Source organism: Passer montanus, unplaced genomic scaffold (assembly GCF_014805655.1).
Source record: "Passer montanus isolate IOZ18808 unplaced genomic scaffold, ASM1480565v1 scaffold232, whole genome shotgun sequence".
In the NCBI taxonomy this organism is placed as follows: domain Eukaryota; kingdom Metazoa; phylum Chordata; class Aves; order Passeriformes; family Passeridae; genus Passer; species Passer montanus.
Window position 1 is genome coordinate 145,121 of NW_024366948.1, and position 22,614 is coordinate 167,734.

The following is a 22,614-nucleotide window of genomic DNA, read 5'->3' on the forward strand; positions in this document are numbered from 1 at the left end:
GGGGCTGGGGGGGGGGGCCCGGGGCGCGCCCCCCCCCCGCCGGCAGCCGCTCCCCTGGACCTTGGCCCCGCGGCTCCTTCCGCCTCGGCGGCGGCTGCCGGCGCTGCGGGTGTCGCCTGTCCCCGGCTCGGCCCCGCCGGCGCTCCGGGAGGGTGGGAGCGCCGTCCTCGGGCAGAAGCGCTTCGGTGGGCGAAGCTGCAGCCGGGTCGGGGGTCTCGCGTGGGCTCGCAGCGTGGGCGGACACGGGGCGGGGTGTGCCGGGCTGGGTTGGGGGCTCCCGCGGAGCCTGCTCTCCACGGAGCCCGAGGCAAGGGGCGTTCAGCGGGGCCCAGCTCACGGGGGATGGAAGGATGCGAAAGGTGCGAGAGCCTCATCCGAGGGCGTGTCCGAGCCGTCCTGGAAGAGGCGAGAGGTCGTGTGTGCTCCTCGGGGGAGCAGCTCTGCAGAGACACAGGTGCCCTGCCCCAGCGTTTCCCGAGCTCCTGCCAGTCCCACTCGTATTCTTGCCGCCTGCAGCACTGGACCCTGCTGGGCGTCTCTCTGCTGAACTGCCTGCTGTCCACCGCGTGCAGCGTGGGGCTGGCGCTGGCCTTTGCCCTCACCGTGCACAGCCGGGGCACGCACCTGGTCCGGGGCTGCAACAGCTCCGCGCTGCCTGTGGACGCCCGTGCAGCCATTGCGACTAACGACTGTCCCTTCAACACCACGCGCATCTACGTGAGTCACTGCACAGCCCCGCTCCTCCCAGCAGCTTCTTTCCCTCTGCTTCCTCTGGTCTTTTCTTTTCACTCTCACTCTCCCTCCTGCTTCCCTTCTCTCTCCCTCTCCCCCTTCTTTCCCCTGCTGTCCACACAGTTTCTGCTGAGTGTGTTCAGCCAGCCTGGTGCAGGGCCCACGTTCCTGTGACCGCCTGCTCCGCAGGACACGGCGCTGGCCCTCTGGTTCTCCTCCCTGCTGCTGGCAGCTGTGGAAGCCGTGCTCTCGGGCAGGTGCTGTTTGGTGGCTCTGGTCTTCCAGGGCATCGGGCCCTGTGCACACAGCTACAGCAAAGAGCAGGTACAGAACTCCCTGGACACATCTCCCTGGATCTCCCCCATGATTGCTGCCTTTGTGCTGCACTTGTAAGGTGTTGGGTTTTGCTGGGAGCAAGGACGCTGTGCAGCAGTAGGGGGGATGCTGAGTTGGAACCTCTTCTAGCCAGCCTAAGTGCCAGACCAGCACCCCCTCATGGGGAGTTGCAGAAGGACCCTCGTCTTCATCCCCCTGGTAGCCAAGCCTGTTCTTTTTTTGTGAGAACATTGCCCATCATTGTCACCCTACACTTTTGTCTTTTTTTTTTCCTCTCTAGCTGACCAGGCCAAGTACAGCAATGGAGAAGCCCCTCCGTGAGAGGCAGCAGCTCCTGGCAGGACTTGCTGAGTCTCCTGCGTAGATGGAGAGGTGAGTGCCCCATGTGGGCTGTGCTTGGGATGGGGGGAGCAGGCTCTGCCACCAAGAGGGTCCATGCCCACACCAGCCCCCCAAAACACCTCTTCCTAGGAGCTAGGGCAGAGGAGTCAGTGATGCTGGGCCCTGCAGCAGAGCCTGGCACTGACACAGCTCCTTTGCTCCCAGGTGGTGCTGCAGGAGCGCTGTGATCCAGCAAGGCTGGGGCCAAGGTGGTGTCACACCTCCTGCAGCGGGCTGCAGCGGTGAAGGGTGTGCTTTGCCCCCTCCACCACCCCCCCTGGCACAGACCCTGCTGCTCAGCAGGTGCCGTGGACCCCAGATGCTCTCCCATCCTTGCCCCAAGCTGGGGCCCTTCCTGCTGTGCTGAAGGCTGTTGGTTTCTGTCAGCAGTGATGGGGGTGGGCAGAGGTGCTGGGGCCCAAGTCCTGGTGCCATTGCAGGCATGGCAGCTGGCTGTACCTGTGCTCAGACATGTCAGGGAACAGAAGGGGAAGAATCCTTTTCATGTAGATCTCTAGTTTTCTTGAATAAATGAACTTTTCCTTTCTACACTGGCTGTTCTGAGTGGCTCTGCTAGGTGAGTGCTGGTTGGGAGCAAGGTATGCCAAGGGAAGGAAGCTACTCTGTGAGCCCATCCCTGTGCCTGCCACTCCCTGAGCACAGGGATGTTGGCAGAGCTGTGGCCTCAGTGTGGAAGTCATCCACAGAGGTGGGGGTTGAGACACAGGGGGTGCAGCCCTGTGCCCAGCAGCTGCAGTGTTGTGGGCCCAGCATCCCCTGGCAAATAGGAGCACTGCAGGGCTGAGATAACATGTTTATTGGATGTAGAAGGTGCTGAGCAACAGGCCTGAAAGCTGCCCCAGTCCTGTTCACTGGAATGAGAAACTGGTGCTCGGGAGCCCCCCACACCACCGTCGGAGGAACTCGATCACATCCTGGCCTGCAGGGCTGTGGGATGTCTGCAGAAAGAGACAGGCCTTGGCACTGGAAGGGGACACCCCTGTGCCCCCTGCCTGAAGGCACCCTGTGGGCTAGCAGGAATGGTGCTCCCCACCAAGAAGCACTGTCAGTGCAGTGAACTGCCCCAGGACAATGACATACCCAGGAGAATGCTGCATTGCCAGCATGAGGGGCTGAACCCACCCAGAGCCTGTCTCCCTGCCTGCGGGTTCTGGCTCACCTTGACAGCCATCACAAATTTGTACCACGCATCCTTCTTCACTTCTCGGCCTGGTCTCAACTCAATCTTGTTTCTTAGCACTGGGTACCCTGGGCACAAAGCGACACATTCAGAACAAGCTGAGTCCCACAGCAGGCCCCCACCTGGCGCACCCCTTCCCTGTGCTGTAGCTGTCCTAACAACACTGTGTTTTGGGGGAATAAAGCTGCCTTGGTCTCTAAGAGACCAAAATGAAGAAGGGGTGTTCAAAGTGGAGGATCAAATGAAGATTAAGGCTGAACTGCCTTTGGGCAATGACATCCAAGTGAATAGGTCCAACAATGGCACCCACCTTCTGACTCTTGAAGCCACACCCCTGTTCCTGGTGGCCCAATCCTGCTCCCCCTTCTCTGACCCTTTTTAAGTCCTGCACTACAGAGCAGGGCCAGGTGCTGCCCAGTCTCAACTGTCTGTGGTGGCCGGCCTGGAGTCCCCAGGCAGAGCTGCGCCAGCCTGAGCCATCCCTGAACCACAGAGTGGCTGAGCTCAGAATTGCCCTGGGGTCTGTACGGTTCAACTCCCTGCTCAGGCAGGGCCACCCCAGCCCAGAGCTGTGTCCAGACAGGTTTTGACTGCCTCTAAGGATGATGTCTCACAACTTCTGTGCAACCTGTTCCAGTGCTCACTCCCACAGTAAAAATGCCCTATCTCCTCCAGCAGAGCTGGTTCCCACACAGGCCCTCCACTGCTCTTAGAGCACAGCCCAGACCTCCTGCCAGACCCACCCTGCAGCACGTTCCCACTCCCTGCACGGCACTGTGCCATCTCTTGTCTGGCCTGGAGCTTACCCGTGAGCAGGCAGGGCAGGGAGGGCACCCCAGTCCCTGCTGCCACCAGTGAGGCTTCGTAGGCGCCGCGCTCGTCCTGCGGCAGCGCCTGCTCCAGCCGCTGGTCCATGGACACCGTCAGCACCCAATCCCTCACCTCCTCCCGCTGCTCCTCCTGGGGGCAAAGGCCAGGGTGAGGCTGGAACCGGGATGCTGCTGCCCCACCACAGCCCCACAGCAGCAGGGAGCACGCGGGAGAGCAGGACAGGCGTGCATGATGTGCACACAGCACACACGTGCGTGGTGCACAGTGGGGCTTGAGAGTATGTGTGTGTGCTGGGGAGCACAAGAGGGAGAGAGGGAGAGAGTGTGTGGATGTGTGTGTTTGTGTATGTACAGGTGTGTGTGTGTGTGTTTGTGCATGTTCAGGTGTGTGGGTATACACAGGTGTATGTGTGTGTGAGTGTGTGTACAGAGCTGTGTGTTTTTATGTGTGTGTGCACAGGTGTGGTTTTTGGTGTGTGTGTGTGTGTGTGTGTACGGGTGTGTGTGTGTGCACAGATGTGGTTTTTTGTGTGTGTACACAGGTGTGTGTGTGTTTGTGTATGTGTACAGGTATGTGTGTGTGTGCAACACATCTGTGCACACGTCTGTGCACGTGTTTGTGTGCTCGCAGTGGAGGGACAGGCAGAAGGTGCAAGTTCTGGGTCTGTTTCCATCCCCTGCAGCCTCTGCAATCCCAGCCCCACCCCAATCCCTGTTCAGAGGGCTGTGAAGCAGCACCACTGGTCCCAGGAGCTGAGAAGACATAAGTGACACTCACAGGCACGTGCTGATGGGCTGGAAGGGGCACTTCAAAGGGAATGTCTGTCTTCTGAAAATCAGAATGGTCCAGGGAATCCAGGTTCCCTTCTTCGATGGCCTGGAAAAAAGGGGTAGAGCACTGGGCAATGCCAGCTGTAGAGCTCACAGTACAATTCATGGCCAGGATGCCCCTGCCTGTTGGTGCTGTCCTGTCATCCATGACCACACTCTGCAGTGCCTCTCAGACTCTGCCCTGTTCAGGTGGCCTTGAAGAAGGGAAAGATGTAATTGGGTGCTTTTGTTTTTCCCCAGCTGCTGCTGACGGCACTTGAGAGTCTGGCACAGTGAGGTGTGTCAGCTCCCTTGGATTTGGTGTTTCTGGTGGGCAGCCTGCTGGACAAGCAAGGGACTGAGGGGACTCCAGAGTCCTGTATCACAGTGGCCAAAGCACTGGGCCATGGCCTCCACCTCCCAAGTAGTTTTTCTTCCCCTGGAACAACTTGAGTGACACCCTGAAAGCTGTAATGGCATCTGCAGCCATGAGGACTTCAGGCCTGAATTGTCAGGCCAATGTGCTCCTTGCTGCCCCGTGCACAGTGGCACTGGCATGCCCAGGGTGACTTGGGCAGGGCTGTGCAGGTGCCCTGCATGGCAGGTCCTCCCACAGGGAGTGTGAGGGTGCCCCCTGCTCCAGGCACACACTGAGTGGGGTCTGGGGGCTCTCCCATCAGTCTGAGCCCCAATGTGCTGCCCTGCAGGAGTCTCAGGTGAGCCCTGGCCAGCCTGGGGGTCTGCAGTGGCCCCGTGGCAGCAATGGCAGTGCCACTGCCATTTGAGAGAGCCAGCCCTCCTCCCCCACAGACCATACTCACATCTGAGAGGTCCAGGAAGTGGTTCAGGAAGACAAATGCCATGTTCTCCCAGCTGACTGCCTGGTATGGAGAGGAACCCTCAGTGAGACTGGGCAGCTCATCCTCATAGCCATTTCTCCCAGAGCCATAGCTAGGAAGGATGTGTCTCTCTTTGTGCCACAGTCTCCAACCAGCTCATCACCACAGACTGTCCCACAGAATGGAGACAGGCATTATGACCAGGCTGGATGGGGCTTGGAGCAGCCTGGGATAGTAGAAGGTGTTCTTGCCCATGGCAGGGGTTGGAACAAGATGAACTTTAAGGTCCCTTCCCACCTAAACCATTATATGATTCTATCATTGCACAGCCAGGTCCAGGCAGCAAGGACATGCTGCTGTCCTTGCCATGTGTCACAGCTCCCAGGCAGACTGTCAGACACCTGGGTGATGCAGAGCAGAGCTGAGCAGCCTGACATCCACACTGACAGAGCCATAACATGGCCTCTGTCCACCTCTGGGTCTGTAGGTCCCATCTGCTCACTGGCTGAGGTCTGGCCAGCTGCTTGAGGAACAGCCTCCAGGAAGAGTCCAGGATTTGGGAAGATAAAGCTGAGAATCCCCGAGCCCAGGGTGTCCTGTGTCCTTCTCTGGTCCAGAGGTAGCTCTTACCTTGGCAGCCATCCCAGCCTCATAGAAAGCCTTGTCTGCAGGGAGCAGATCCGTGTGGCGCAGCAGGGAAATGGACAGCTGGGCAGCCATGGTGTCCTGGGGGCACAGAGGACAGCAAAGACAACAATTCAGCAAAGAAGGGATCTCACGAGATCACCCCAGACTCACAGCAAGGACTCTGCACCCACACATGCCCTACAGGTAAAAAAGGTCAAAAACCTCAGTCCTGACTCTGAGTTCCCTCACTACAGAACACATGGGACTGTCACCTGAGGGTAAATTATTCTGCTTTACAAGCCTTGCTATTTTTCAGGAGAAGCAAACCACCCAAACAACCCCCATCTAAGTCATAGAACAGGTGAGGTTGGAAGGCATTGCTGGCTTGACATTGCTGGCAGTTCCCAAATCCTGCCCCTAGCCCCACCCAAAGCAGAGGCTGGAGTTTAGGAACATGCTTGGTCAGGTTTTGACCATCTCAAGGAATGGAGATTCTCCAGCCTCTCCACAAACCTATTCCAGCCACAGTCTCAATACATTTTTTTTTTCTTGTAGGCAATTATGTAAGAATTTTGGTGCAGAGGTGATGAATTAAAGGGTAATTTAACTTTTCTGCTGCCAGATCCTATTGCCACACAAGAACTGTCAAGCCCCCACCCCCCCCCTTCTTCATGGTCCCAAATAGACTGCCCAGCCCCTCAACATTCCACAGCTGTGGAGATCTGTACAGACTTCCAAGACATCAGACTTGGCTCTTGATGTCTGACATGTCTCTGGACCCCAACATCCACACACACAGCCATGGGAAAGTCCCAGTCTTCCCTGTGGTTTTCACTGGGGTTCTTTTCCTTTTCCCAGCCTTCTCCATCACAACTCTAGTACCACATCCATCCAGAGATGTAGAACAATTCCACAATCCCACACGGATCAAGACTTCAACAGGGAGGCCAAGAACAAATCCCAGGGCACATGGGACTCCTTTGGAGTCACAGGGCCTTGTGATGCCGCCACAGAGGCCCACGAGCTCCCAAAGCCCCCAACAGGCCCAGCACACAGGACCAGTACCTGCTGAGGCCCTGGGCAGATGATCTGCTCTGAAGAGCACGTGTGAAGCCCAGCAACTCCTGGAGCCCAGGAGAGCAGAGAAGAAGCCATTCCCCTCTTGGGAAGACCAGATTTTTTGTCATTCCTAATTTTCTACTGGCACCTCCACCCTCACAAATCATGCCAAGCACAAGGATCAGCTCCTGCCCTGGTTTACAGCTCAGCCACAGTGGCTGGGACAGTACCCACAGTAAATAGAAAACACCACCTACAGCTCCACCTGCTAGTGGTGGGCTCCCACATTACTGCAATCCCGTTCTCATGCATCCATGATGGGTGATTTGTGAAGTGGAATAGTAACCTATGAACAGCCCCAAACATGCAGATCCCCATGGGTTCCCCACTCTGGGTGCTGCCCTGGCAGAGGAGCTGCAAAGCCTCACCAGCTGCTTCAGGCCCTGCGCGGCGGAGCGGGCGGCGCAGTAGTGGGAAATCAGCAGCATCCTCTCAAACTCCTCGTGTGCTGCAGTGTTTGCCTCACTGGACTTCACCAAGTTTTCACACTGAGAAGAGAAAATGAGAGGAACTGAGAGCAGGAGAGCACGAGGGCACTCTTCATCCACCTGAGACAGGAAAGTCAGGAGAGGGAAGGATCTGAAATACCCAGACACCTCTGGGACTGGACAAGGGCTGGGCCTTGGGTGCTCTGGGTCCGAAAGCATGCTGAAGGAAGGAGGCTGTGGGAGCCAGGGAGAGTTACCAGTACTGCAGCAACAGCCAGCACTGGAAGCAGGGGTGAGCCTGGATGGACAAAGGGAGGATTTTTTGATTTTGCTTATGCTCGCAGTAGGGACAGAAACAGAGATAAGGCAATCATGGCTCTAGCTGAGGTGTTCTGGACAGGAAAGAGGAGCAGAAGGCTCTAAGCCTCCATGGGAGAATTTGTATTTTCCAGGCTCAGTAGCTCTGTGCTTTCCCCATGCAAGCTGCTGAATGTGGGGTAGGATGAGAAGAGGATGTCACAACAGCTCCCATGTTGCGGTGACACCTGGAGCTCTGCAAGGGCCAGTGTCCAGACCCACTCCCAGGATTTGACCTGGAGCACAAGGTCTGCTTCTCTGCCTTCTCTTGTTCAGCCACATCCACTTCTCAGGATCCTGTTTCCCTACTGTCCACACTCTTAGCTCTCTACTCTCTACTCTTAGCTTGTGTTCTAAAAACACTGTCCATGTCACCTGTTGAAAGACTGGCTCCTCTTCCCATTCAGTGAAGCCCCCCTGGCTGGGGCTGAGCAGGCAGGGGTGCCATGGCCACACTCACCAGGGCGAGGAGCACGTCCCGCAGCTCAGCCCAGCTGGAGTATGCCTCAGCACAGTTCCTGCCAGGTGCGTTCACCATCTCCACAAACAGACGCTTGTAGATGTTGAAATTCTGCAACAAAAAGGACACGAGTGTGGAAGGAGACAGATGAGGAGTCAGCAGACTCCAGAGCTCTCCTGCTGCCAAGCACGGGCCAAGAACACGGCTGCAGAGGGGCAGTGCTGCAGGTCACTGGCTGGAAGGAGGGCTGGGGACAAGGCAGGCAAACAGGGAAGGATGGAAGGATGCTTCCAGCAGCCAATACTCTCAGAGAGGCAAATGGTTTCTTTTGTTCTGAACTTGGTGCTCAAAACAAACACAAACAGTCAACTTCCCCTGCCCCTTCCCATGGAGAACATGCTGGGAGATTTCCTTCAGCCCTCTGGAAGAACCCACTGCAGGGCTGGGCACACTGAACACAAGGCAATCCCAGCTCAGGCTGGGAGCCTGACTCATGCAGCAGATCACGGCACACTGGACAGCCCCCTGGGATGCCCTCCTTACCTGTGGGTTGGCAGGTGCTCCGTGCTGGACGTACAGGTGCAGGGCTTTGTCCCAGCAGCCCTCACAGATCAGGTGTGTTGCATACAGAGCCACGTACTTGTGCAGGACCTGATAGCTCTGCAGAAGACACACAGAAAGCAGCAGCATGAGACTCATGAACTGAAGACTTGCCACTGGGTGGGGATGGATTCAGCCATGTGTACATGTGAGTCCCAAAGGGTGAAACACGTAATCGGAGCCAGACTGCCCTAAGCACACCTGGATTTGATTTGGGCCCTACTGACACCTTTATTTTGGCTGGCTGTTGTTGTGCTGATCCTCCACACATGCACATACAGCTGTTTTGCAGCTGCTCAGCACTTGCCAAAGGAATACTGCCAAACACCCAAAGGATGCAGCACCTCTACTATGTGTCAACACAAGGCTACCAACTGTGAAGCAGCCTTCAGTCTAACACAGAAAGTAACTAAAACCCTGGGTGAAGATGTTTGTAATTTACAAAGCTGCTCGAGTCCATTACCCACACACTGTCACAGCTCCAGGACTGCAGACCTTCTTAGAGGGCTGCTCACACCAGAGCTGACCCCATAGACACTGCTGAGAACTGGTGTTGGCCTCACAGAAATTCAAGTGAGGAAAGAACTGCTTTGCACATGTATAAATATAGTAATGAGAGGAAGAAAATGGCACAAAATGTGCAACACTGTTAAAAACTGAGCAATGGAAGCAAGTTTATTATGCAGAAGAAAGATGAGTGTGCCAGCAGACGTCCAGAACTCCAACACCCAGATGGGTGCTGGTAAAGCACTGTGTTCAGTATAGCCTGGGATAAAGATTAAGTCTGGTATTGTGACCTGTTTTGATAAATGTACCATTTTTGCTATATAATCACTGTAGAGCAGCTGAGTCAAAGTGCACTGTTCTGCACTGTTTAGGGAAAAGAATCATGCCAATCCTCTGAGACACGAGCAGACACCAAGATCTTCTCAGACTCAGTGTGGCCTTGTGGTGCCCAATACAATGAACTGAGGCTTTCCCATTAAATGGAGTGTGCAGTTATTCTCTGGCTCCTGATAAGCAGAGCATCAATAGGGGAGCCTCCCAAGAGAACAATGAGAGAGAGACCACCTGTATCACAGAGAAGCCCAAGTCTAAGTTCAGTCTAGTAGAATCCAAACTTTGGTTATTGGTACCAAAGTTAAAAAGCAGTCCCAGAGCTTTTCCAAGGCTTCAGTGCTGGCCTGAGTGACAAGTTGTGATGTCCCTACTAACTGCAGATGCTGTTGCCAAGGCTGCCCTGTTATTCAATCTGAACCAACATGTCACTCCAAAGAACTGCCCACCCTTGGTTACCTCCATGATCAACAACCATTTAACCAATACCTGTTTAATAGCCAATCACCAATCAATAACCACTGAATACAAACCATCCCTCAAAGTACATCCTGATAATTGAGAGCTGTCTTCTCCTGCTACTTCCTTGAAAGAGCACTGTAAAACAGTTTCATTTTGCTTATCTCCCTTTTATTACTCTGCTGAGGTAATTTTGCTAGTTTCAGATCAGTAAAACTGAAAAAATGTCAGATTTGCTTTCCTGACTAGGATGTCTCATTCTGACTGACACCACCACTCTCAAGAACACAGAGAAAGAAGGCTTTCTTCTACAAATCCCTGTTTCCATGGTACCAATTACTTCCAGCCCAAACAACTCATTTAGCTTCTTCCAACACTCCATTAATCACAAAATTTAAACACAATATGCTTCCAGGTTCTAGCACTTCCCCACTCAGCCTCACTGGCCCCGATGGGGACAGTGGTGTGGTGCTTCCTGAGCCCCTGCAGTGGCTCTCCAGGCTGCCCACCCACTGCAGGGTTCCAGGAGGCCAGGTCTGTCCCTGAGGGCTCACACAAGCACTCACCTGCTTAGCTGCGACCTCCAGGCACTTTTCCCACTGCTCCTGCTTTGCATATATATCCAGAGCTGCCATGACATCAATTCCCACCAGCTGAGGATGGAAACAGCCATAAATTCATTGTGCAGGCCAGGCTTCCCACTCACATCCACACGAGCATCAGGTCACCCATGTCTTCTTTTCCCAGACACACAGACTCTTCCCTTCCACGGCATCAAATCACAGAGCCTGTGTGACCCATCTTCCACTGAGAGGGACCTGGTCAGGCTGAGGAGGCTGGCCCATGGGAACCTTATGAAGGTCAACAAGCGACAGGTGCTGCACCTGAGTCAGAGCAACCCCATGCACAGATGCAGCCTGGGTGGAGAATGGATGGAGGGCAGCCCAGAGGAGAAGGACTTGGGGGTGTTGGTGAGCAAGAAATTGGACATGACCTAGCAATGTGTGCTTGGAGCAAACCACTCTAGTGCAAGGTGTCCCTGCCCAAAGCAGGAGATGGAATGAGATGAGCTTGAGGTAAGCTTTAAGGTCCTTTCCCAGCCAAACCCTTCTGTGACTGTGGTCTGGCATGCAGTAGCCATGGCTCACAGGCATATACAGACTTCTCACTCGTACTCATAGTCAGGCAAAAGGCCCATAAGAAAGGCCCCAGGATCTGCACAGGTCCTGCCATCACTCCCTAGCCTGTGAGACATCCCAAATACGTACCGAATCCACCTTTCCTTGTTTTTTTAAATACTCCTTGTAACGCTGGTCCACGTACTCCTCTGACCTGCGGGTAGAAAGAATCCCAAAAGGCAGCAAGACTCACGTCTTGCAGCAGTGCAGAGGCTGGATTCAACTTTGGAACTAGGAGACTTGCAGCTGAGCTATGTCTTGCTAGCAGGCTGCTGGTGCACAGATGGACAGGGAAGGAAAGCGTCTAAGCAGCTCTTCACAACATAACAAGTGAGGAGAACAAGGGATCACAGGACTTTCAGAAGGAAGTGCATGCACAGAGTTACGGCAAGGGAAAGGGAGATAAGGATAGGGTGAAACCAAGGGGGATAACAGTTTCTGTGGAATGTGTGGCCATAGGAAAGTGTCAGAATGTTAAATGGCTTGGGAAGGGTGGCTGTGGAGAATGTACCCTGTTGAGCGTGGGAAAGCCACTGTGGGGAGAATCCATGAAACCTAGGGGCAACAGGACAGTACAGGACAGGACCAGGACCAGCAGGGGGTGGGAGGGGGAACAAGAAGAGTGTAGTTTGCAAAGCTCAGGGCTTACCTGGGGTCGAACTCCTTGGCCGTGTGCTTGGCTTTGCTCCATTCCTCCCCTTCAATTAAGGCATCAATAGCTTCTCGGATGAGGTCCAAGTTCAGGTAGAGCTCAGCTGCCTGCAGGGCCAGAGACAGTTCCATGGGAGGCAAAACCCAAGGGTTCCCAGGCTGAAGCTGGTGCTGGACCACCACACAGACACAACAGAAAGTCTCTTCCCAAAAGATAAGCCTCTCCTCTGCTTCCTGCCTTCTCCCAAGGCCTGGCGCTCTCACACTATTCCAGGACTTGATTAATTTCCCTCTTTCATCCTCCTTGAAGATTCTGCATCTACCTCTAGATAAGGCCATCCATCCACCCATCACCCCAGGATGTGACTTGACCTCCTTCCCTTGGATAGAGCTCTCCCTTCCAAAGTCACTACTTCTTCAGCAGCCCTGGGGGCAGGAACCAGTCCTCACCATGCTGTACTTCTTCATGGCCACCAGCTGAGGAGCCACAGTCCGTGTCACTTCCATGCTCTGTGACTGATCCAAGAATTTCACAGCCAACTCAGCAGCCTGTGAAGAGAAACCGTCAGCAGCTCAATTGATAAAAATGGTGGGGGAGTGGGATGAAGCTGGAAGTGCTCAGTCCCAGCTAAAAGACTGACAGTTGGAAGCACTTGAATGATGGAGGAAGGGGAGAAACGGCAGGTCCTTTTGACAAGTCAGACGAGCAAAGCCCAGCTACTTTCACACATGGGAGAAGATCAGACAAGGACATAATTGTAGCTGAAGTTGGTACAAGGACATGGGTGTGAGCAAGAAGTATGAGCAAGAAGACAGCACAAAGGCTAGTGGCATGGAGCACAGGAAGGTGCTCCTCTGGCAAGGGCTGAGTCACAAAATGCAGCTCTGCAGTGCAGGGAGCTCTGGGCACACAGACATGGGCCTGCCACAGGCAGAGGCGCCAGAGCAAGGGAGGCAGCACCATGCAGGACAAGCACAGCCTGTCGTGGCTCAGGAGAACAGCTATGAAGGCTTTCAGCCCCACAGGCCCTGAGCACTGCAGTGACACAGATCTCTGAGGTGCACTCAGGCTGTGGAAGAGCTTCCAAGCAGAAGAGCAGGTGAAGGGAATCCCAGCCCCTGACAGTACCTTCAGTAAGCACTTCTCCACCAGGACACTGTTGCTGGGGTCCCGCACCTTCAGGTAGCAGTCCACTGCCCTGGCGTACTCCCCAGACTGCTCCCACTCCCGTGCCTGCTCCAGCAGCCCTTCAGCTCCGCTGCAGGAGGAATGCAGGCTGTGAGCAGGACGGGGATGCTGCCAGAGATCCTGCAGGCAGTGTGTAGGGGTGGGCAGGGAGGTGCACATGACAGGTAATCAGGGACCTCAGACAGAGCGGAGCATGTGACAGAGAACATGAACAGTGCTGAGGAAAGAACTGACCAAGGACCCTGGAGAGATGCAATGGCAGTACAGGAGAACATGGAGATTTGTAAGTGGGGCAAGATGCCATCTGGGAGATTTTGGATGGCAGAAGTAAGACTCCCAGAGAAATAAGGAAGGATGATAGGAAACCTATGCAGTAAGAAGTCCGGAGTCCTCAAGAAGGAAACAAGTGGATGCCAGGGATCCCATCAGGCTGTCTCTGTAAGGCATCAGCAAAACGGCCGTGGAGAAGAGCTTCCAGGCTACTTCCTGCAGCCTGACCACAGCACTCCTTACCTGGAGCCTTTCTTGCCAGCCTCTCTGCCACACTCCTCCTGCAGCTCTCCCAGTCGACCAGGCATGTATTCCTTGCAGATCCGCAGGGCCTCGCTCCACATGCCAGCCTCCTGCACAGGCACAACGGGGAGTTTTCACCAGTTACCAGAATCCCCCACACTCCTGCTACCACATAACACATCTATTCCCCCATCTTGCCAGAGAACTGACTAGAAGACACAACCACAGTAGAACCACCCAGTTCTTTCCTCCCCGAGAATGGCACCCATGTCTGTCCACCTGCCCTACCTACCTCAGGGGAACATGCTCATCCGTTCCAGCTACCTCTGTGGAATGGGCACTTAACCCTCCCAATGCACCCACTTGTGCTACCCCAAGGACCATCCACAATCTGGCAGGATACATCCTCCAGAACCGTGAGAGAGTGAAGCTATGCTATGAAAGCCACTGCTTCAGTATTCAGACCAGAATTCAGTTCCTCTAAAAACTCTGAGTAAATGGTTTCTCTTTGGCTACTAAGCTGACAGGGGGACCTGGGAAGTGGATTTCACTCCTGCATCTCAACTGGGTTCTTGTCCAGTGAGGAAGGCAATGATGTTGCTACAGACTGCACACACCTTATAGTACTTGATGGCCAGCTCAGGTCTCTGTGCTCGCAGGAGGAAGGCCTCTGCCTTCTGGAACTCTCTCTGCTCAAAGGCAAACTGTGCCTGTCCGACCAGCACATCAGCCACACTGTCTGGGTCGTGAGCCTCAGCCACACGCTGCGCAGCATCCCAGTTCTGGTTATGCACAAACCTGGGGGGTAAGATGTACCAGGGACATGAGGTGTAACAACAAGGATGGCAAGGAGCAGCCCAGTGCTGGAGAGGCAACCAGGCTGGCATTGCATGGAGACTGCAGACACAGCAGGATGTGGAGGACACATACATCAGCACAGCTTCCTTGGGCTTCCCAGCTTTAATGAACTCTCCTTCAGCCTCTTCAAATTTGCCCTAGAGGAGAAGAAGTGATTTGTTTCCACACCTTCCTGTTCTGGCATCATCACAAGACCTCCTCTGATCACTGCAAGGCAGCGAGCATTTATGAAACACAGGTGTGTGGAGCTTGGCACTGTCACCATGGAGCCCTTTGGAAATGCAGGGACTGCAGCCAGAACAGAGACTGCTGCAGCAGCCCAGGGACAACTGCTCAGTTACCTGAGGGACTAGAGAACTTGCACCTGCTCCAGGGGGAAAATTACCTCATCTTCTAGGAACATGGCATACTTTAAGTGGATGTCTGGCATCTTCTGCTTCATGGAGAGGCGGGCCAGTTCAAAAGCAAATTCGAAGGCCCTGCAATGAAAGAGAGAAAGACTCTGTGCCGTGAGTGTATGCCTTCATCAAGAACAAAACAGCAAGTAGAGCACAAGACACTGGGAGAGGAGAGAGGGGAATACAGGGGGCCCCAAGTGAATTAGCACTGCCTGTCCCTCCTGCTCCTGACCAGGAGCTTTTAGAGTCCCCACTAAGGAAATCTGGCTCCTTCACACCTGCTGTTAGAGCCCAAGGCAGGAGCCAAGAGATGTGGGAGCCTCAGGAAGAGCAGTAATGAATGGCCATACAAGCAGACACCTGGCCAGCTGCAGAGCAGGGCCAAAGCTGTTGTGGCAGACAGTTATGGTGACATGAGGAGTACCTCCTCTCATGCTCGAGGCTCTCACAAGCCTTCCCTTGCAGAGGTTGAGGGACAAACTGCATTTGCCTGCCAGCTCAGACTTGGCATTTGAGAGACTGACACAAAGATGAGAAGTGGGATGTGTCAAGGATGTGGAAGCCTGTGTGAAGCATGGTGGGGTGGGAAGACATGTCATTTTCTGGATCTGCAGCTACCATGTGCACACAGTTATCCTGGCCCACACGTTTTTCTCTGGTGAGGCAGAAGGGAGGGAGCTGTTGGGCACCTGCCTACCCACTGTCCGTTGCATGGTCAATGGCCATTTCCAGAAGTCCAAATTTGCTGAGGAGTTTCACAGCTGCCTCTCCACCCAGGCTCTTTGCCCACAGATAGGCCACATGCTTGTGGGAGTTTGCACCCCCGTACGCCTTGGCCACCTGTCCAAAGAGGAAATGGAAGAACACAGTGTATGTTTCACCTTCAGCAGATTGAGCCCCTTTCATGTGCTGCCTGCCAGCAGAAGGGAGCCCCAAAAACACCTGTTCCCTCCCGACAAACCCTTCTGCAACCACCACTGCACTGGGGAGGGGGACAGTAAGACAAAGGCACATGTGGTGCAGCAGAACAGCTGCTGCCTCAGCACAGCCACACCACTGCCTGGACAGCAGGAGTGAACCCAGCACTGCATGGCCACACTGAGCACAGCAGTGCTGGGGGGCTGTGGCCAGAGCAACACCTCTGAGGTACAACAGGATGCAATGATCAGGGGCAGAGCAGTGCCTCGAGGAAGGCAGCACAGCAGAAAGGCCAAGGGTCAAACCCTGCTTTTGGGCTGCACTGCTGCACACTGGGAGGCCCATAGGCCTCCAGGGCTGGGGCAGTTCTGAGGCTGGGTAGGGTACACCAAATGTTCTGATCTTGCAGTGAACAGGGCAAAGCAGTTTCCACCAGGATCCCACAGCCAGAAGCTGAGCCCTGCACAGGTGGAAAGCTGTGAGTGATTATTACCCTGTATGCCTCTTCCCACATGTCATTCACTCTGTACATGTTCACTGTTGTCTTCCAGTCTTTGGCTTCCAGGTAGTGGTACTCAGCCTCCTGCAAGCGCCCCTCTGCCTCCAGCTCCTGCAGTCAGAGGCAATGAGGCAGTGACACTTGCGGTGGTGCATTCCCCCCTTCTCCTTTACAAGATGCAGTGAGAGCTGAGAAATGCTTGTTAGTCCTTGGTCTTGAAAACACCACCTGGGCTCAGCTCTTCCTGAGCCTATCAGAACTGTCATGCTCCCAGGAACTTCTGTTGTCTAATGAGCTTCTGTTTTCCTTATGACCAGCCTTGGAAAATATTCCTCTTGCCTGAATAGCATAACATTCCTGTTCTCACACTTTCAAAGAAAATGCCAACCCAAACTCTGGCCAGGATGAAACATTATTATGACTGAAGCTCTTGTGACCCTATAGACAGCAGTCCAAAATGAGACCCTTTTGAGCTGTGCTGGGACCACTGTGGGCTGTGACCAGCAACCTCCCTCTGGGTGGGGGTCACCTCTCAGAGCCAAAACCCTCAGGTTTGCTGTTCTTGGAGGATTGCCAAAACACGTGTCCTGGGCCAATAGCTCATTCCTTGAGGCCTGATCCTTCACCCAGGAAAGGCCTCCAAAGTGAGGATTTCACTGACCTCTGGGGAGAATTTTTCACAGGCACCTCGTAGGTACTGACTGTTTCTGTCTGGGTGCATAAAGATGCACATATGCTATAGCAAATCTGTGAGAAGTGCAGCTTTCTTAGATGTTTAAGTATCTTGGATATCTAAGTAAGTTAGGCCTGTAAGTAAGGTTAAATTATAGTTATAAACTTACTTAAATGCTGCTAAGTGTTGTTCTTTTGCTAAATTGTTAAACATAAGTTATAAGCTAAGTGTTGCTAAGTGTTACTCTTCTGCTGAGTTGCTAAGTATAGTTTCAAAGTTATAACAGGCTAAATGCTGTTAAGTGTCATTCCTCAGATTGTTAAGGCTAAGGTATAAATTAAGTTAGGTGTAAGTTAAATGTTTTCTTATGTTAAATTGTTAGTCTTAAGGTATAAGTTAAATTAAGGTACTCTTACATTTGAGTGCTGTTAAGCTTTTAGGCTGTGTTCATTCTTATCCTTGCCCACACTGTCTTTTGTCACACACACATACACACCCATAGATAGTTCTTAGGTAATTTTTTCTTTGATTGCGTGGATTTTGTTTCATTTTGTTGTTGCTTGTTTTTCCTTGTTGTGCCCTGGCTGCCCTGTAACTAGTAGAGTGAATCTTGACAACAAACTTGTGCTTTGATGCTCAATATTAAATCTAACTTTTGCCACTGATTTTTTAAGTGATCTCAAACCCTTGTCCATAACAACAATCTTGCCCCTGCTTGGGTTAGCTGATCCCCTGCCATGAGATGCACTCACCTTGCCCAGGTGCAGGTGAGTATCTCCAAGTAAGTCCTTGTGGTACTTGGCTACTAGGCAAACCATCTCATCATACATCTTACACTTCTTGTACATGGTGATGGCCAGATCAGGTTCATTCACAGTGATGTACAGCCTGGCAACATGAGCACATCAAAACGCTCAGCCAAGGACACGACCAGTCCCTGGAATCTTTCCACATCCTGAAATACCAGCTTCAGTTCTCCGTGTGTGGAGAAAGTTCCTCTGACCATTCCAAACCCAGTCCCAAATTCTCCCCCTAACCCAGGAAAGGGCTTCTCCTCATTACAGCTAATTTTTCAGGGCTCAGTCTTGGGCTGACACCAGTACTGGAAGAAACTCACCTCTCTGCTTCTTTGTACTTGCCCTGTCTCTCCATCTCCTGGGCCTGGGTTATGTACAGCACGGTCACCTCCTCCTGGCTCATACACTTGAGTGCCAGCTGATAAAAGGAACGCACAGGGGAGAAATGAACAGCAATTTCCTGACACGTGACAGTGGAGAAGGTGAAAACATATTTCCTTCCCATCTGACAAACAGATATCCGTGCTATATGCTCTGCAAAGAATGGGCAGACATTTGTCACTGTCACAAAGCACACAGGACCAGCTCTTGGAAAGGACCATTTGTGCCAGAGGTGCACCCACATGGGGCTGTGAGAGAGAGAAGACCAGGGTCAGGATGGGAACATTGGATTTCTTTCTGGCTACTGGATGTCCCTGCACATATATCTGGGAAGAGTACTGGTTGATGAGGTGCACAAGGCACTACCACCTCCTGATGGAAGATACGTCTCACCAAGTGGGGTGAGGTGCACAGAAGCTTTGACACTACCTTGTGAGCCTGTTCCCAGAGCCCAGCCTGCGTGTACATGTCGATGGCATCCTTGGTCTGGCCTCCTTTGATGTACAGCTCCTCTGCAACCTGCCAGGAAAAGACCACACTCAGTATAGCCAAGGGACACACAGAGCAGTGGTGACTGTGTCTGTGGCCTCACCTGATACTCCTGTAAAGCTGCATAATGCTGGGCAATCTTGAGGTAATATTTGGCTGCTGTCTGTTTGTCCTGCAAGTCCAAAATGTAGATGGCCTTCTTCCACTGCCGGGCTCCCAAAGCTGCCTCGAGGGCCTTAATTGAGCACCTGGCACCAAACCCATCAGTCTTTAGAGCCAGGCAGCAGGCATCTCCTCTAGCTACACTGTGCCAGCGAGACTAGAGTGCTCTGCTGCCTGATTCAGCTTCCTGAGTTAGAGCAGCATAAAGCAGCTGAGTAACTGGCAGTGTTAAGGGGGATGAAACGACTGGGACAGCAGGGAAGAGCAATCAGCACTGTAAGACCTTGGGAGAGATGTGGGAAGGCATCAATGGCTGGTGCACATGAGCAAGCGGGGCACTCCTAAGTGGGATAGTGGGGGCTCACTCAGGCAAACCCCCTGCTGATACAGGCAAAGGCATCAACTTCATGCCCTGCCAGTATCCTGCTGCTTATACAGCCTTCCCCTGCTCCCACCTGGCTTCGATGTAGTGGTTAATAGCAGCATCCAGCTGTTTCTGCTGCACCAGATGGTCTCCCCAGGCCTCCTCCAGCTTCACAACTTCTGCAGGAAATGCCAGGCGAGCCAGCTCCACGGCTGTAAGGGGACACAAGAGCTGTAATGCTGAGGCCAGCAGGGAAGCAGAACTGTGGGGCAAACATGGGCCTTGGATCTTCAGAGGAGGAGGGGAATGGTGACTGTCTAAGCCACTCCAGCTCCCATGGGTTACCCAGCAACCTAGACCCTGTGGAGAGCTGGGGCAAATCCATGCTGCTGCAGTCAGCATGGTCAAGGGCTTGGGAACAAGACACTCTCCTGGGACTGCATGTACAAGTGCAACTCTGTGAAAATATGCTGAATGATATGATAGGTGGGAGCTGCAGAGCATCCAGGCATCTCCAGGCTCCAGGGCAATATTTCTTGTTGCCACCAGGCCAGAGTAGCCAGGCTTCTGCTGGAGATGAGTGGGAGGAACATACTGAGTACAGTACCTTTCAGGAAGGCACTGCCCTTGCCATAGCACTCCAGAGCCTTTCGTGGGTTCCCAACCTTCTCGAACAGGTCTCCAGCCTATGACAGATACAAGCTGCCAGTTTCCAGAGCCACCACTCCCCACATCATCACACCCTACCAGCTCCATGCACACCCCTGCACCAGCTCTGCCTTCCCAACTAACCAAGTGTATGGGGATTGACATACTGCTAGGAAAGACAGCATGTGCCAAGACCATTGTCCTTCCTGCTGACTGACCCCAGGACAGCCATCCTGGAAGACCAAAGGCTCACTCCCTTCAGTATTTGAATGGTGGCAAGACCACACATCTAAAGAACTGTAAAAACAGGGCAAGTATATACCAGCCTTTCCTCTATTTGTCCATCTCTGACAACCCGCACAGCAGAAGCTGCCTGAGTTTATTGTGATGCCCTCACATCATCATATTTAATGGCTTTTGACAGACTCTATCTCCATGATTTGTCTAATAATTTTTGAACTATTTATACTTTTGGTAACAACCTCCAGTAGCTGGGAGCTCCAGTTATTCTTTCAACAAAAAGCTTAAGAAAAGATGGCAGTTGTGAAAAAGTACAAAGCTGTCTTGTGGTGAAATGGCCAGATAAATTTAGACTAAAGAAATGTAATTTATAAAAGAGATATAAAAAAGCTAACAAAAAACAATGTTTTTTTTCACACAACATCTAACTGAAGTGGGTAACTCATAGCCAAAATTGTAACTTAAAATCTACATGTGGTTCAAGCAATAATTTGCCACGGTCATGGAAGCAAAATCTATCAAGAGCTCTCAAACATGGAAGTAGAGCTGTTCAGATACATTATAGGCTGAAAACTGCTGGACCCCAAGAAAAAACACTAGGGGAAGTGCCACCCTGTATTTGCCTGCCCTGTTCTTTATTTTTTTATGTCTATTTTAATTTTATTATTTTAAATAAGCACATCTGGCAGGTGCTTATTTTTTAAGCACCTGCCAGAGGCCACTGTTTTTAAGCACCAGTCAGAGGCTACTGAGCAGCGGGCAGACTCAGCACAGCTTTCTTACATTAACATGATGCGCTATGGAAAAAATACCCTTTGATTTTAAAACTGTCACCTCACAATAAGTTATCCATTTTTGATGTTATTAGACACAGAGAATAATCACATCCCTTCTTTATGATATTCATGGCTTTACAGACAGTCTTCAACTTCTTTGTTTTGCTTCCTTAACTTTTCCATTTAGGCCATCCTTACAGTGTATTTTATTCTGATATGAGAAAACACTGACATTTCCACAGTGATATCACATTTTCAGTTTGATTCATGACTCTGTTCCTTTGATTCCCATCTTCCTAAGGCCTCCTTAACTATTACCGACACTCTATATTCTGGAGACATGTTGGCAATCAGATGTGATCTTTTTCCTGATTAATAAGAGTAATTCTAGACCACACCCATGTACAATGGGTACAGTGAGGATTTCCTCATAAATGTTAACTACAATCAACCCAGAATTACCTCTGCTACCTTCCAGCTCAGTCCCCCTCTGTCTCACAGGTGCAGAGGATGGGGTAGGGGCCCTGATGCCCCTGAGCTGAAAGCCCAGTGGGAAGGGCATTCACCTGTTCATACAGTTCCCCTCTGATCAGTGCCGTGGAGATCCTGTCGACGACATCCCCGTTGGTGAGCAGCTCGTCCCTGCTCATGGCCAGCCGTGCTGCTTTGGCTGGCAGCCCTGCCCGCAGATACAAGCTGATGGCTGCCAGGTAGTCACCCTGTCCCTCCTGGACCTCCCCAGCCTTCTCCTCCTGCTGGGTATCCAGCAGCCACTGGTAGTAACCCCGACGCAACTTCTCCAGCATTGGGTGTCCCTGTGGAGAAACACAGAACTGGTAGTCCTGGGTAGATGAGATATTGTCCAGCTCATCCTGCAGGCTCTAAGCACCTGGTCACAGCACCAGGCCTCTTGTCACCCAGTTATCAGAAACTGCAATGGCAGCCCTGTGTACCATGGCACTACCCATTCTTTTTTGAAGCCACAGATACTCCTAAACCAATTTCAGTAGCTTTTCTCCCTGCTCATCCAGGTCTGTACTTACACCAGTGCAACCCGCCCTTCTATTTGGAGCCCTTCTAAACAAAAGCAAGGTAGGGCAGGTGAAAAGAACACAGACCCTGAAGTGACTCCCAACCAGAAGATTCACCAAGCAAGACCAGCCTATAGCCCAGTGCAGCAGTATTCTGTACCTTGGCCTTGGCCACCACAATGCATTCATCCCACATGTGCAGCTCCTGGTACATGTCCATGGCCTCCTCTGGGGCGTTCTGTGTTGGAAAGCAAAGTGTTAACCTGAGCAGACACACTGCCATGAAGCTGTCACAGCAGGCAGGGTTAGATGTGCAGAAAACACTTGGAAAAGTGTGCTGTCTCCATTACTTGGATATACATCCTCCCTCATACTCTTCCTACACCTCAGGGTAATTCTACACTTCAGAACAAGGAATACCTTTTCTACTTCATGGAAAAAACTCTTCTGCTAGGAACAAGCAACATCCTCCTTTCCTCTTACAGCAGAGGGCACACTCCTCCCCACCCAGAAATAAACAGCACCTTTTCCATCCCTTGTTCCTTTACTCACTTGTTCCAGAAAGATCATCTCTGCCAGCTTGTAGTTCTTGTCTAGCATGGCCAAGCGGGCCCGCACCAGGTAATGGTCTGTGCCATCCCCACCCTGCAGACAACAGCAGCAAGCTCAGTGTGCTGAGGGAAAGAACAGGCTCTAGAATGGAACATGGAGGGGATTGAGGTGGAGGCTGGTCACTACAGAAACAAAAGACAGTTGAGAATCACAGCAGTGACAAGCCAGGACAGTATAAAATGGCCAGCTTGGAGAGGGACCTGGCAGCTGTTGACAGAAGA

At 52.6% G+C, this 22,614-nt stretch overlaps 2 protein-coding genes across 3 annotated transcripts in view; one reads left to right on the forward strand and one right to left on the reverse strand.

The window, feature by feature from the left end:
* KRTCAP3 (keratinocyte associated protein 3) overlaps nt 1-1,981 on the forward strand; it is a 2,369-nt gene extending 388 nt beyond the window's left edge. Inside the window, exons 3-6 of one of the 2 annotated variants that reach the window (XM_039710832.1) lie at nt 517-717; nt 922-1,056; nt 1,349-1,440; nt 1,615-1,981. In XM_039710832.1, the coding sequence (XP_039566766.1) occupies nt 517-717; nt 922-1,056; nt 1,349-1,432 (420 nt within the window). In that variant the 3' untranslated portion in view covers nt 1,433-1,440; nt 1,615-1,981. Of the gene's footprint in view, nt 1-34; nt 718-921; nt 1,057-1,348; nt 1,441-1,614 lie in introns of those variants that run through there. The other variant, XM_039710831.1, reaches the window with a different exon arrangement.
* A 270-nt stretch (nt 1,982-2,251) lies between these two features.
* Nucleotides 2,252-22,614, reverse strand: part of IFT172 (intraflagellar transport 172) — a 37,461-nt gene continuing 17,098 nt past the window's right edge. The window contains exons 20-48 of the mRNA XM_039710830.1: nt 22,334-22,426; nt 21,942-22,019; nt 21,317-21,565; nt 19,694-19,772; nt 19,178-19,298; nt 18,664-18,808; nt 18,501-18,590; nt 18,011-18,108; nt 17,646-17,781; nt 16,215-16,331; nt 15,501-15,643; nt 14,791-14,884; nt 14,478-14,542; nt 14,165-14,345; nt 13,548-13,657; nt 12,975-13,104; nt 12,296-12,394; nt 11,844-11,953; nt 11,285-11,348; nt 10,583-10,669; nt 8,664-8,780; nt 8,121-8,231; nt 7,244-7,363; nt 5,760-5,855; nt 5,112-5,171; nt 4,259-4,357; nt 3,457-3,610; nt 2,630-2,718; nt 2,252-2,408 (exon numbers count right to left, since the gene is read on the reverse strand). Coding sequence (XP_039566764.1) covers nt 2,319-2,408; nt 2,630-2,718; nt 3,457-3,610; nt 4,259-4,357; nt 5,112-5,171; nt 5,760-5,855; nt 7,244-7,363; nt 8,121-8,231; nt 8,664-8,780; nt 10,583-10,669; nt 11,285-11,348; nt 11,844-11,953; nt 12,296-12,394; nt 12,975-13,104; nt 13,548-13,657; nt 14,165-14,345; nt 14,478-14,542; nt 14,791-14,884; nt 15,501-15,643; nt 16,215-16,331; nt 17,646-17,781; nt 18,011-18,108; nt 18,501-18,590; nt 18,664-18,808; nt 19,178-19,298; nt 19,694-19,772; nt 21,317-21,565; nt 21,942-22,019; nt 22,334-22,426 — 3,225 coding nt within the window. The 3' untranslated portion in view covers nt 2,252-2,318. The remainder of the gene's footprint in view (nt 2,409-2,629; nt 2,719-3,456; nt 3,611-4,258; nt 4,358-5,111; nt 5,172-5,759; nt 5,856-7,243; nt 7,364-8,120; nt 8,232-8,663; nt 8,781-10,582; nt 10,670-11,284; nt 11,349-11,843; nt 11,954-12,295; nt 12,395-12,974; nt 13,105-13,547; nt 13,658-14,164; nt 14,346-14,477; nt 14,543-14,790; nt 14,885-15,500; nt 15,644-16,214; nt 16,332-17,645; nt 17,782-18,010; nt 18,109-18,500; nt 18,591-18,663; nt 18,809-19,177; nt 19,299-19,693; nt 19,773-21,316; nt 21,566-21,941; nt 22,020-22,333; nt 22,427-22,614) is intronic.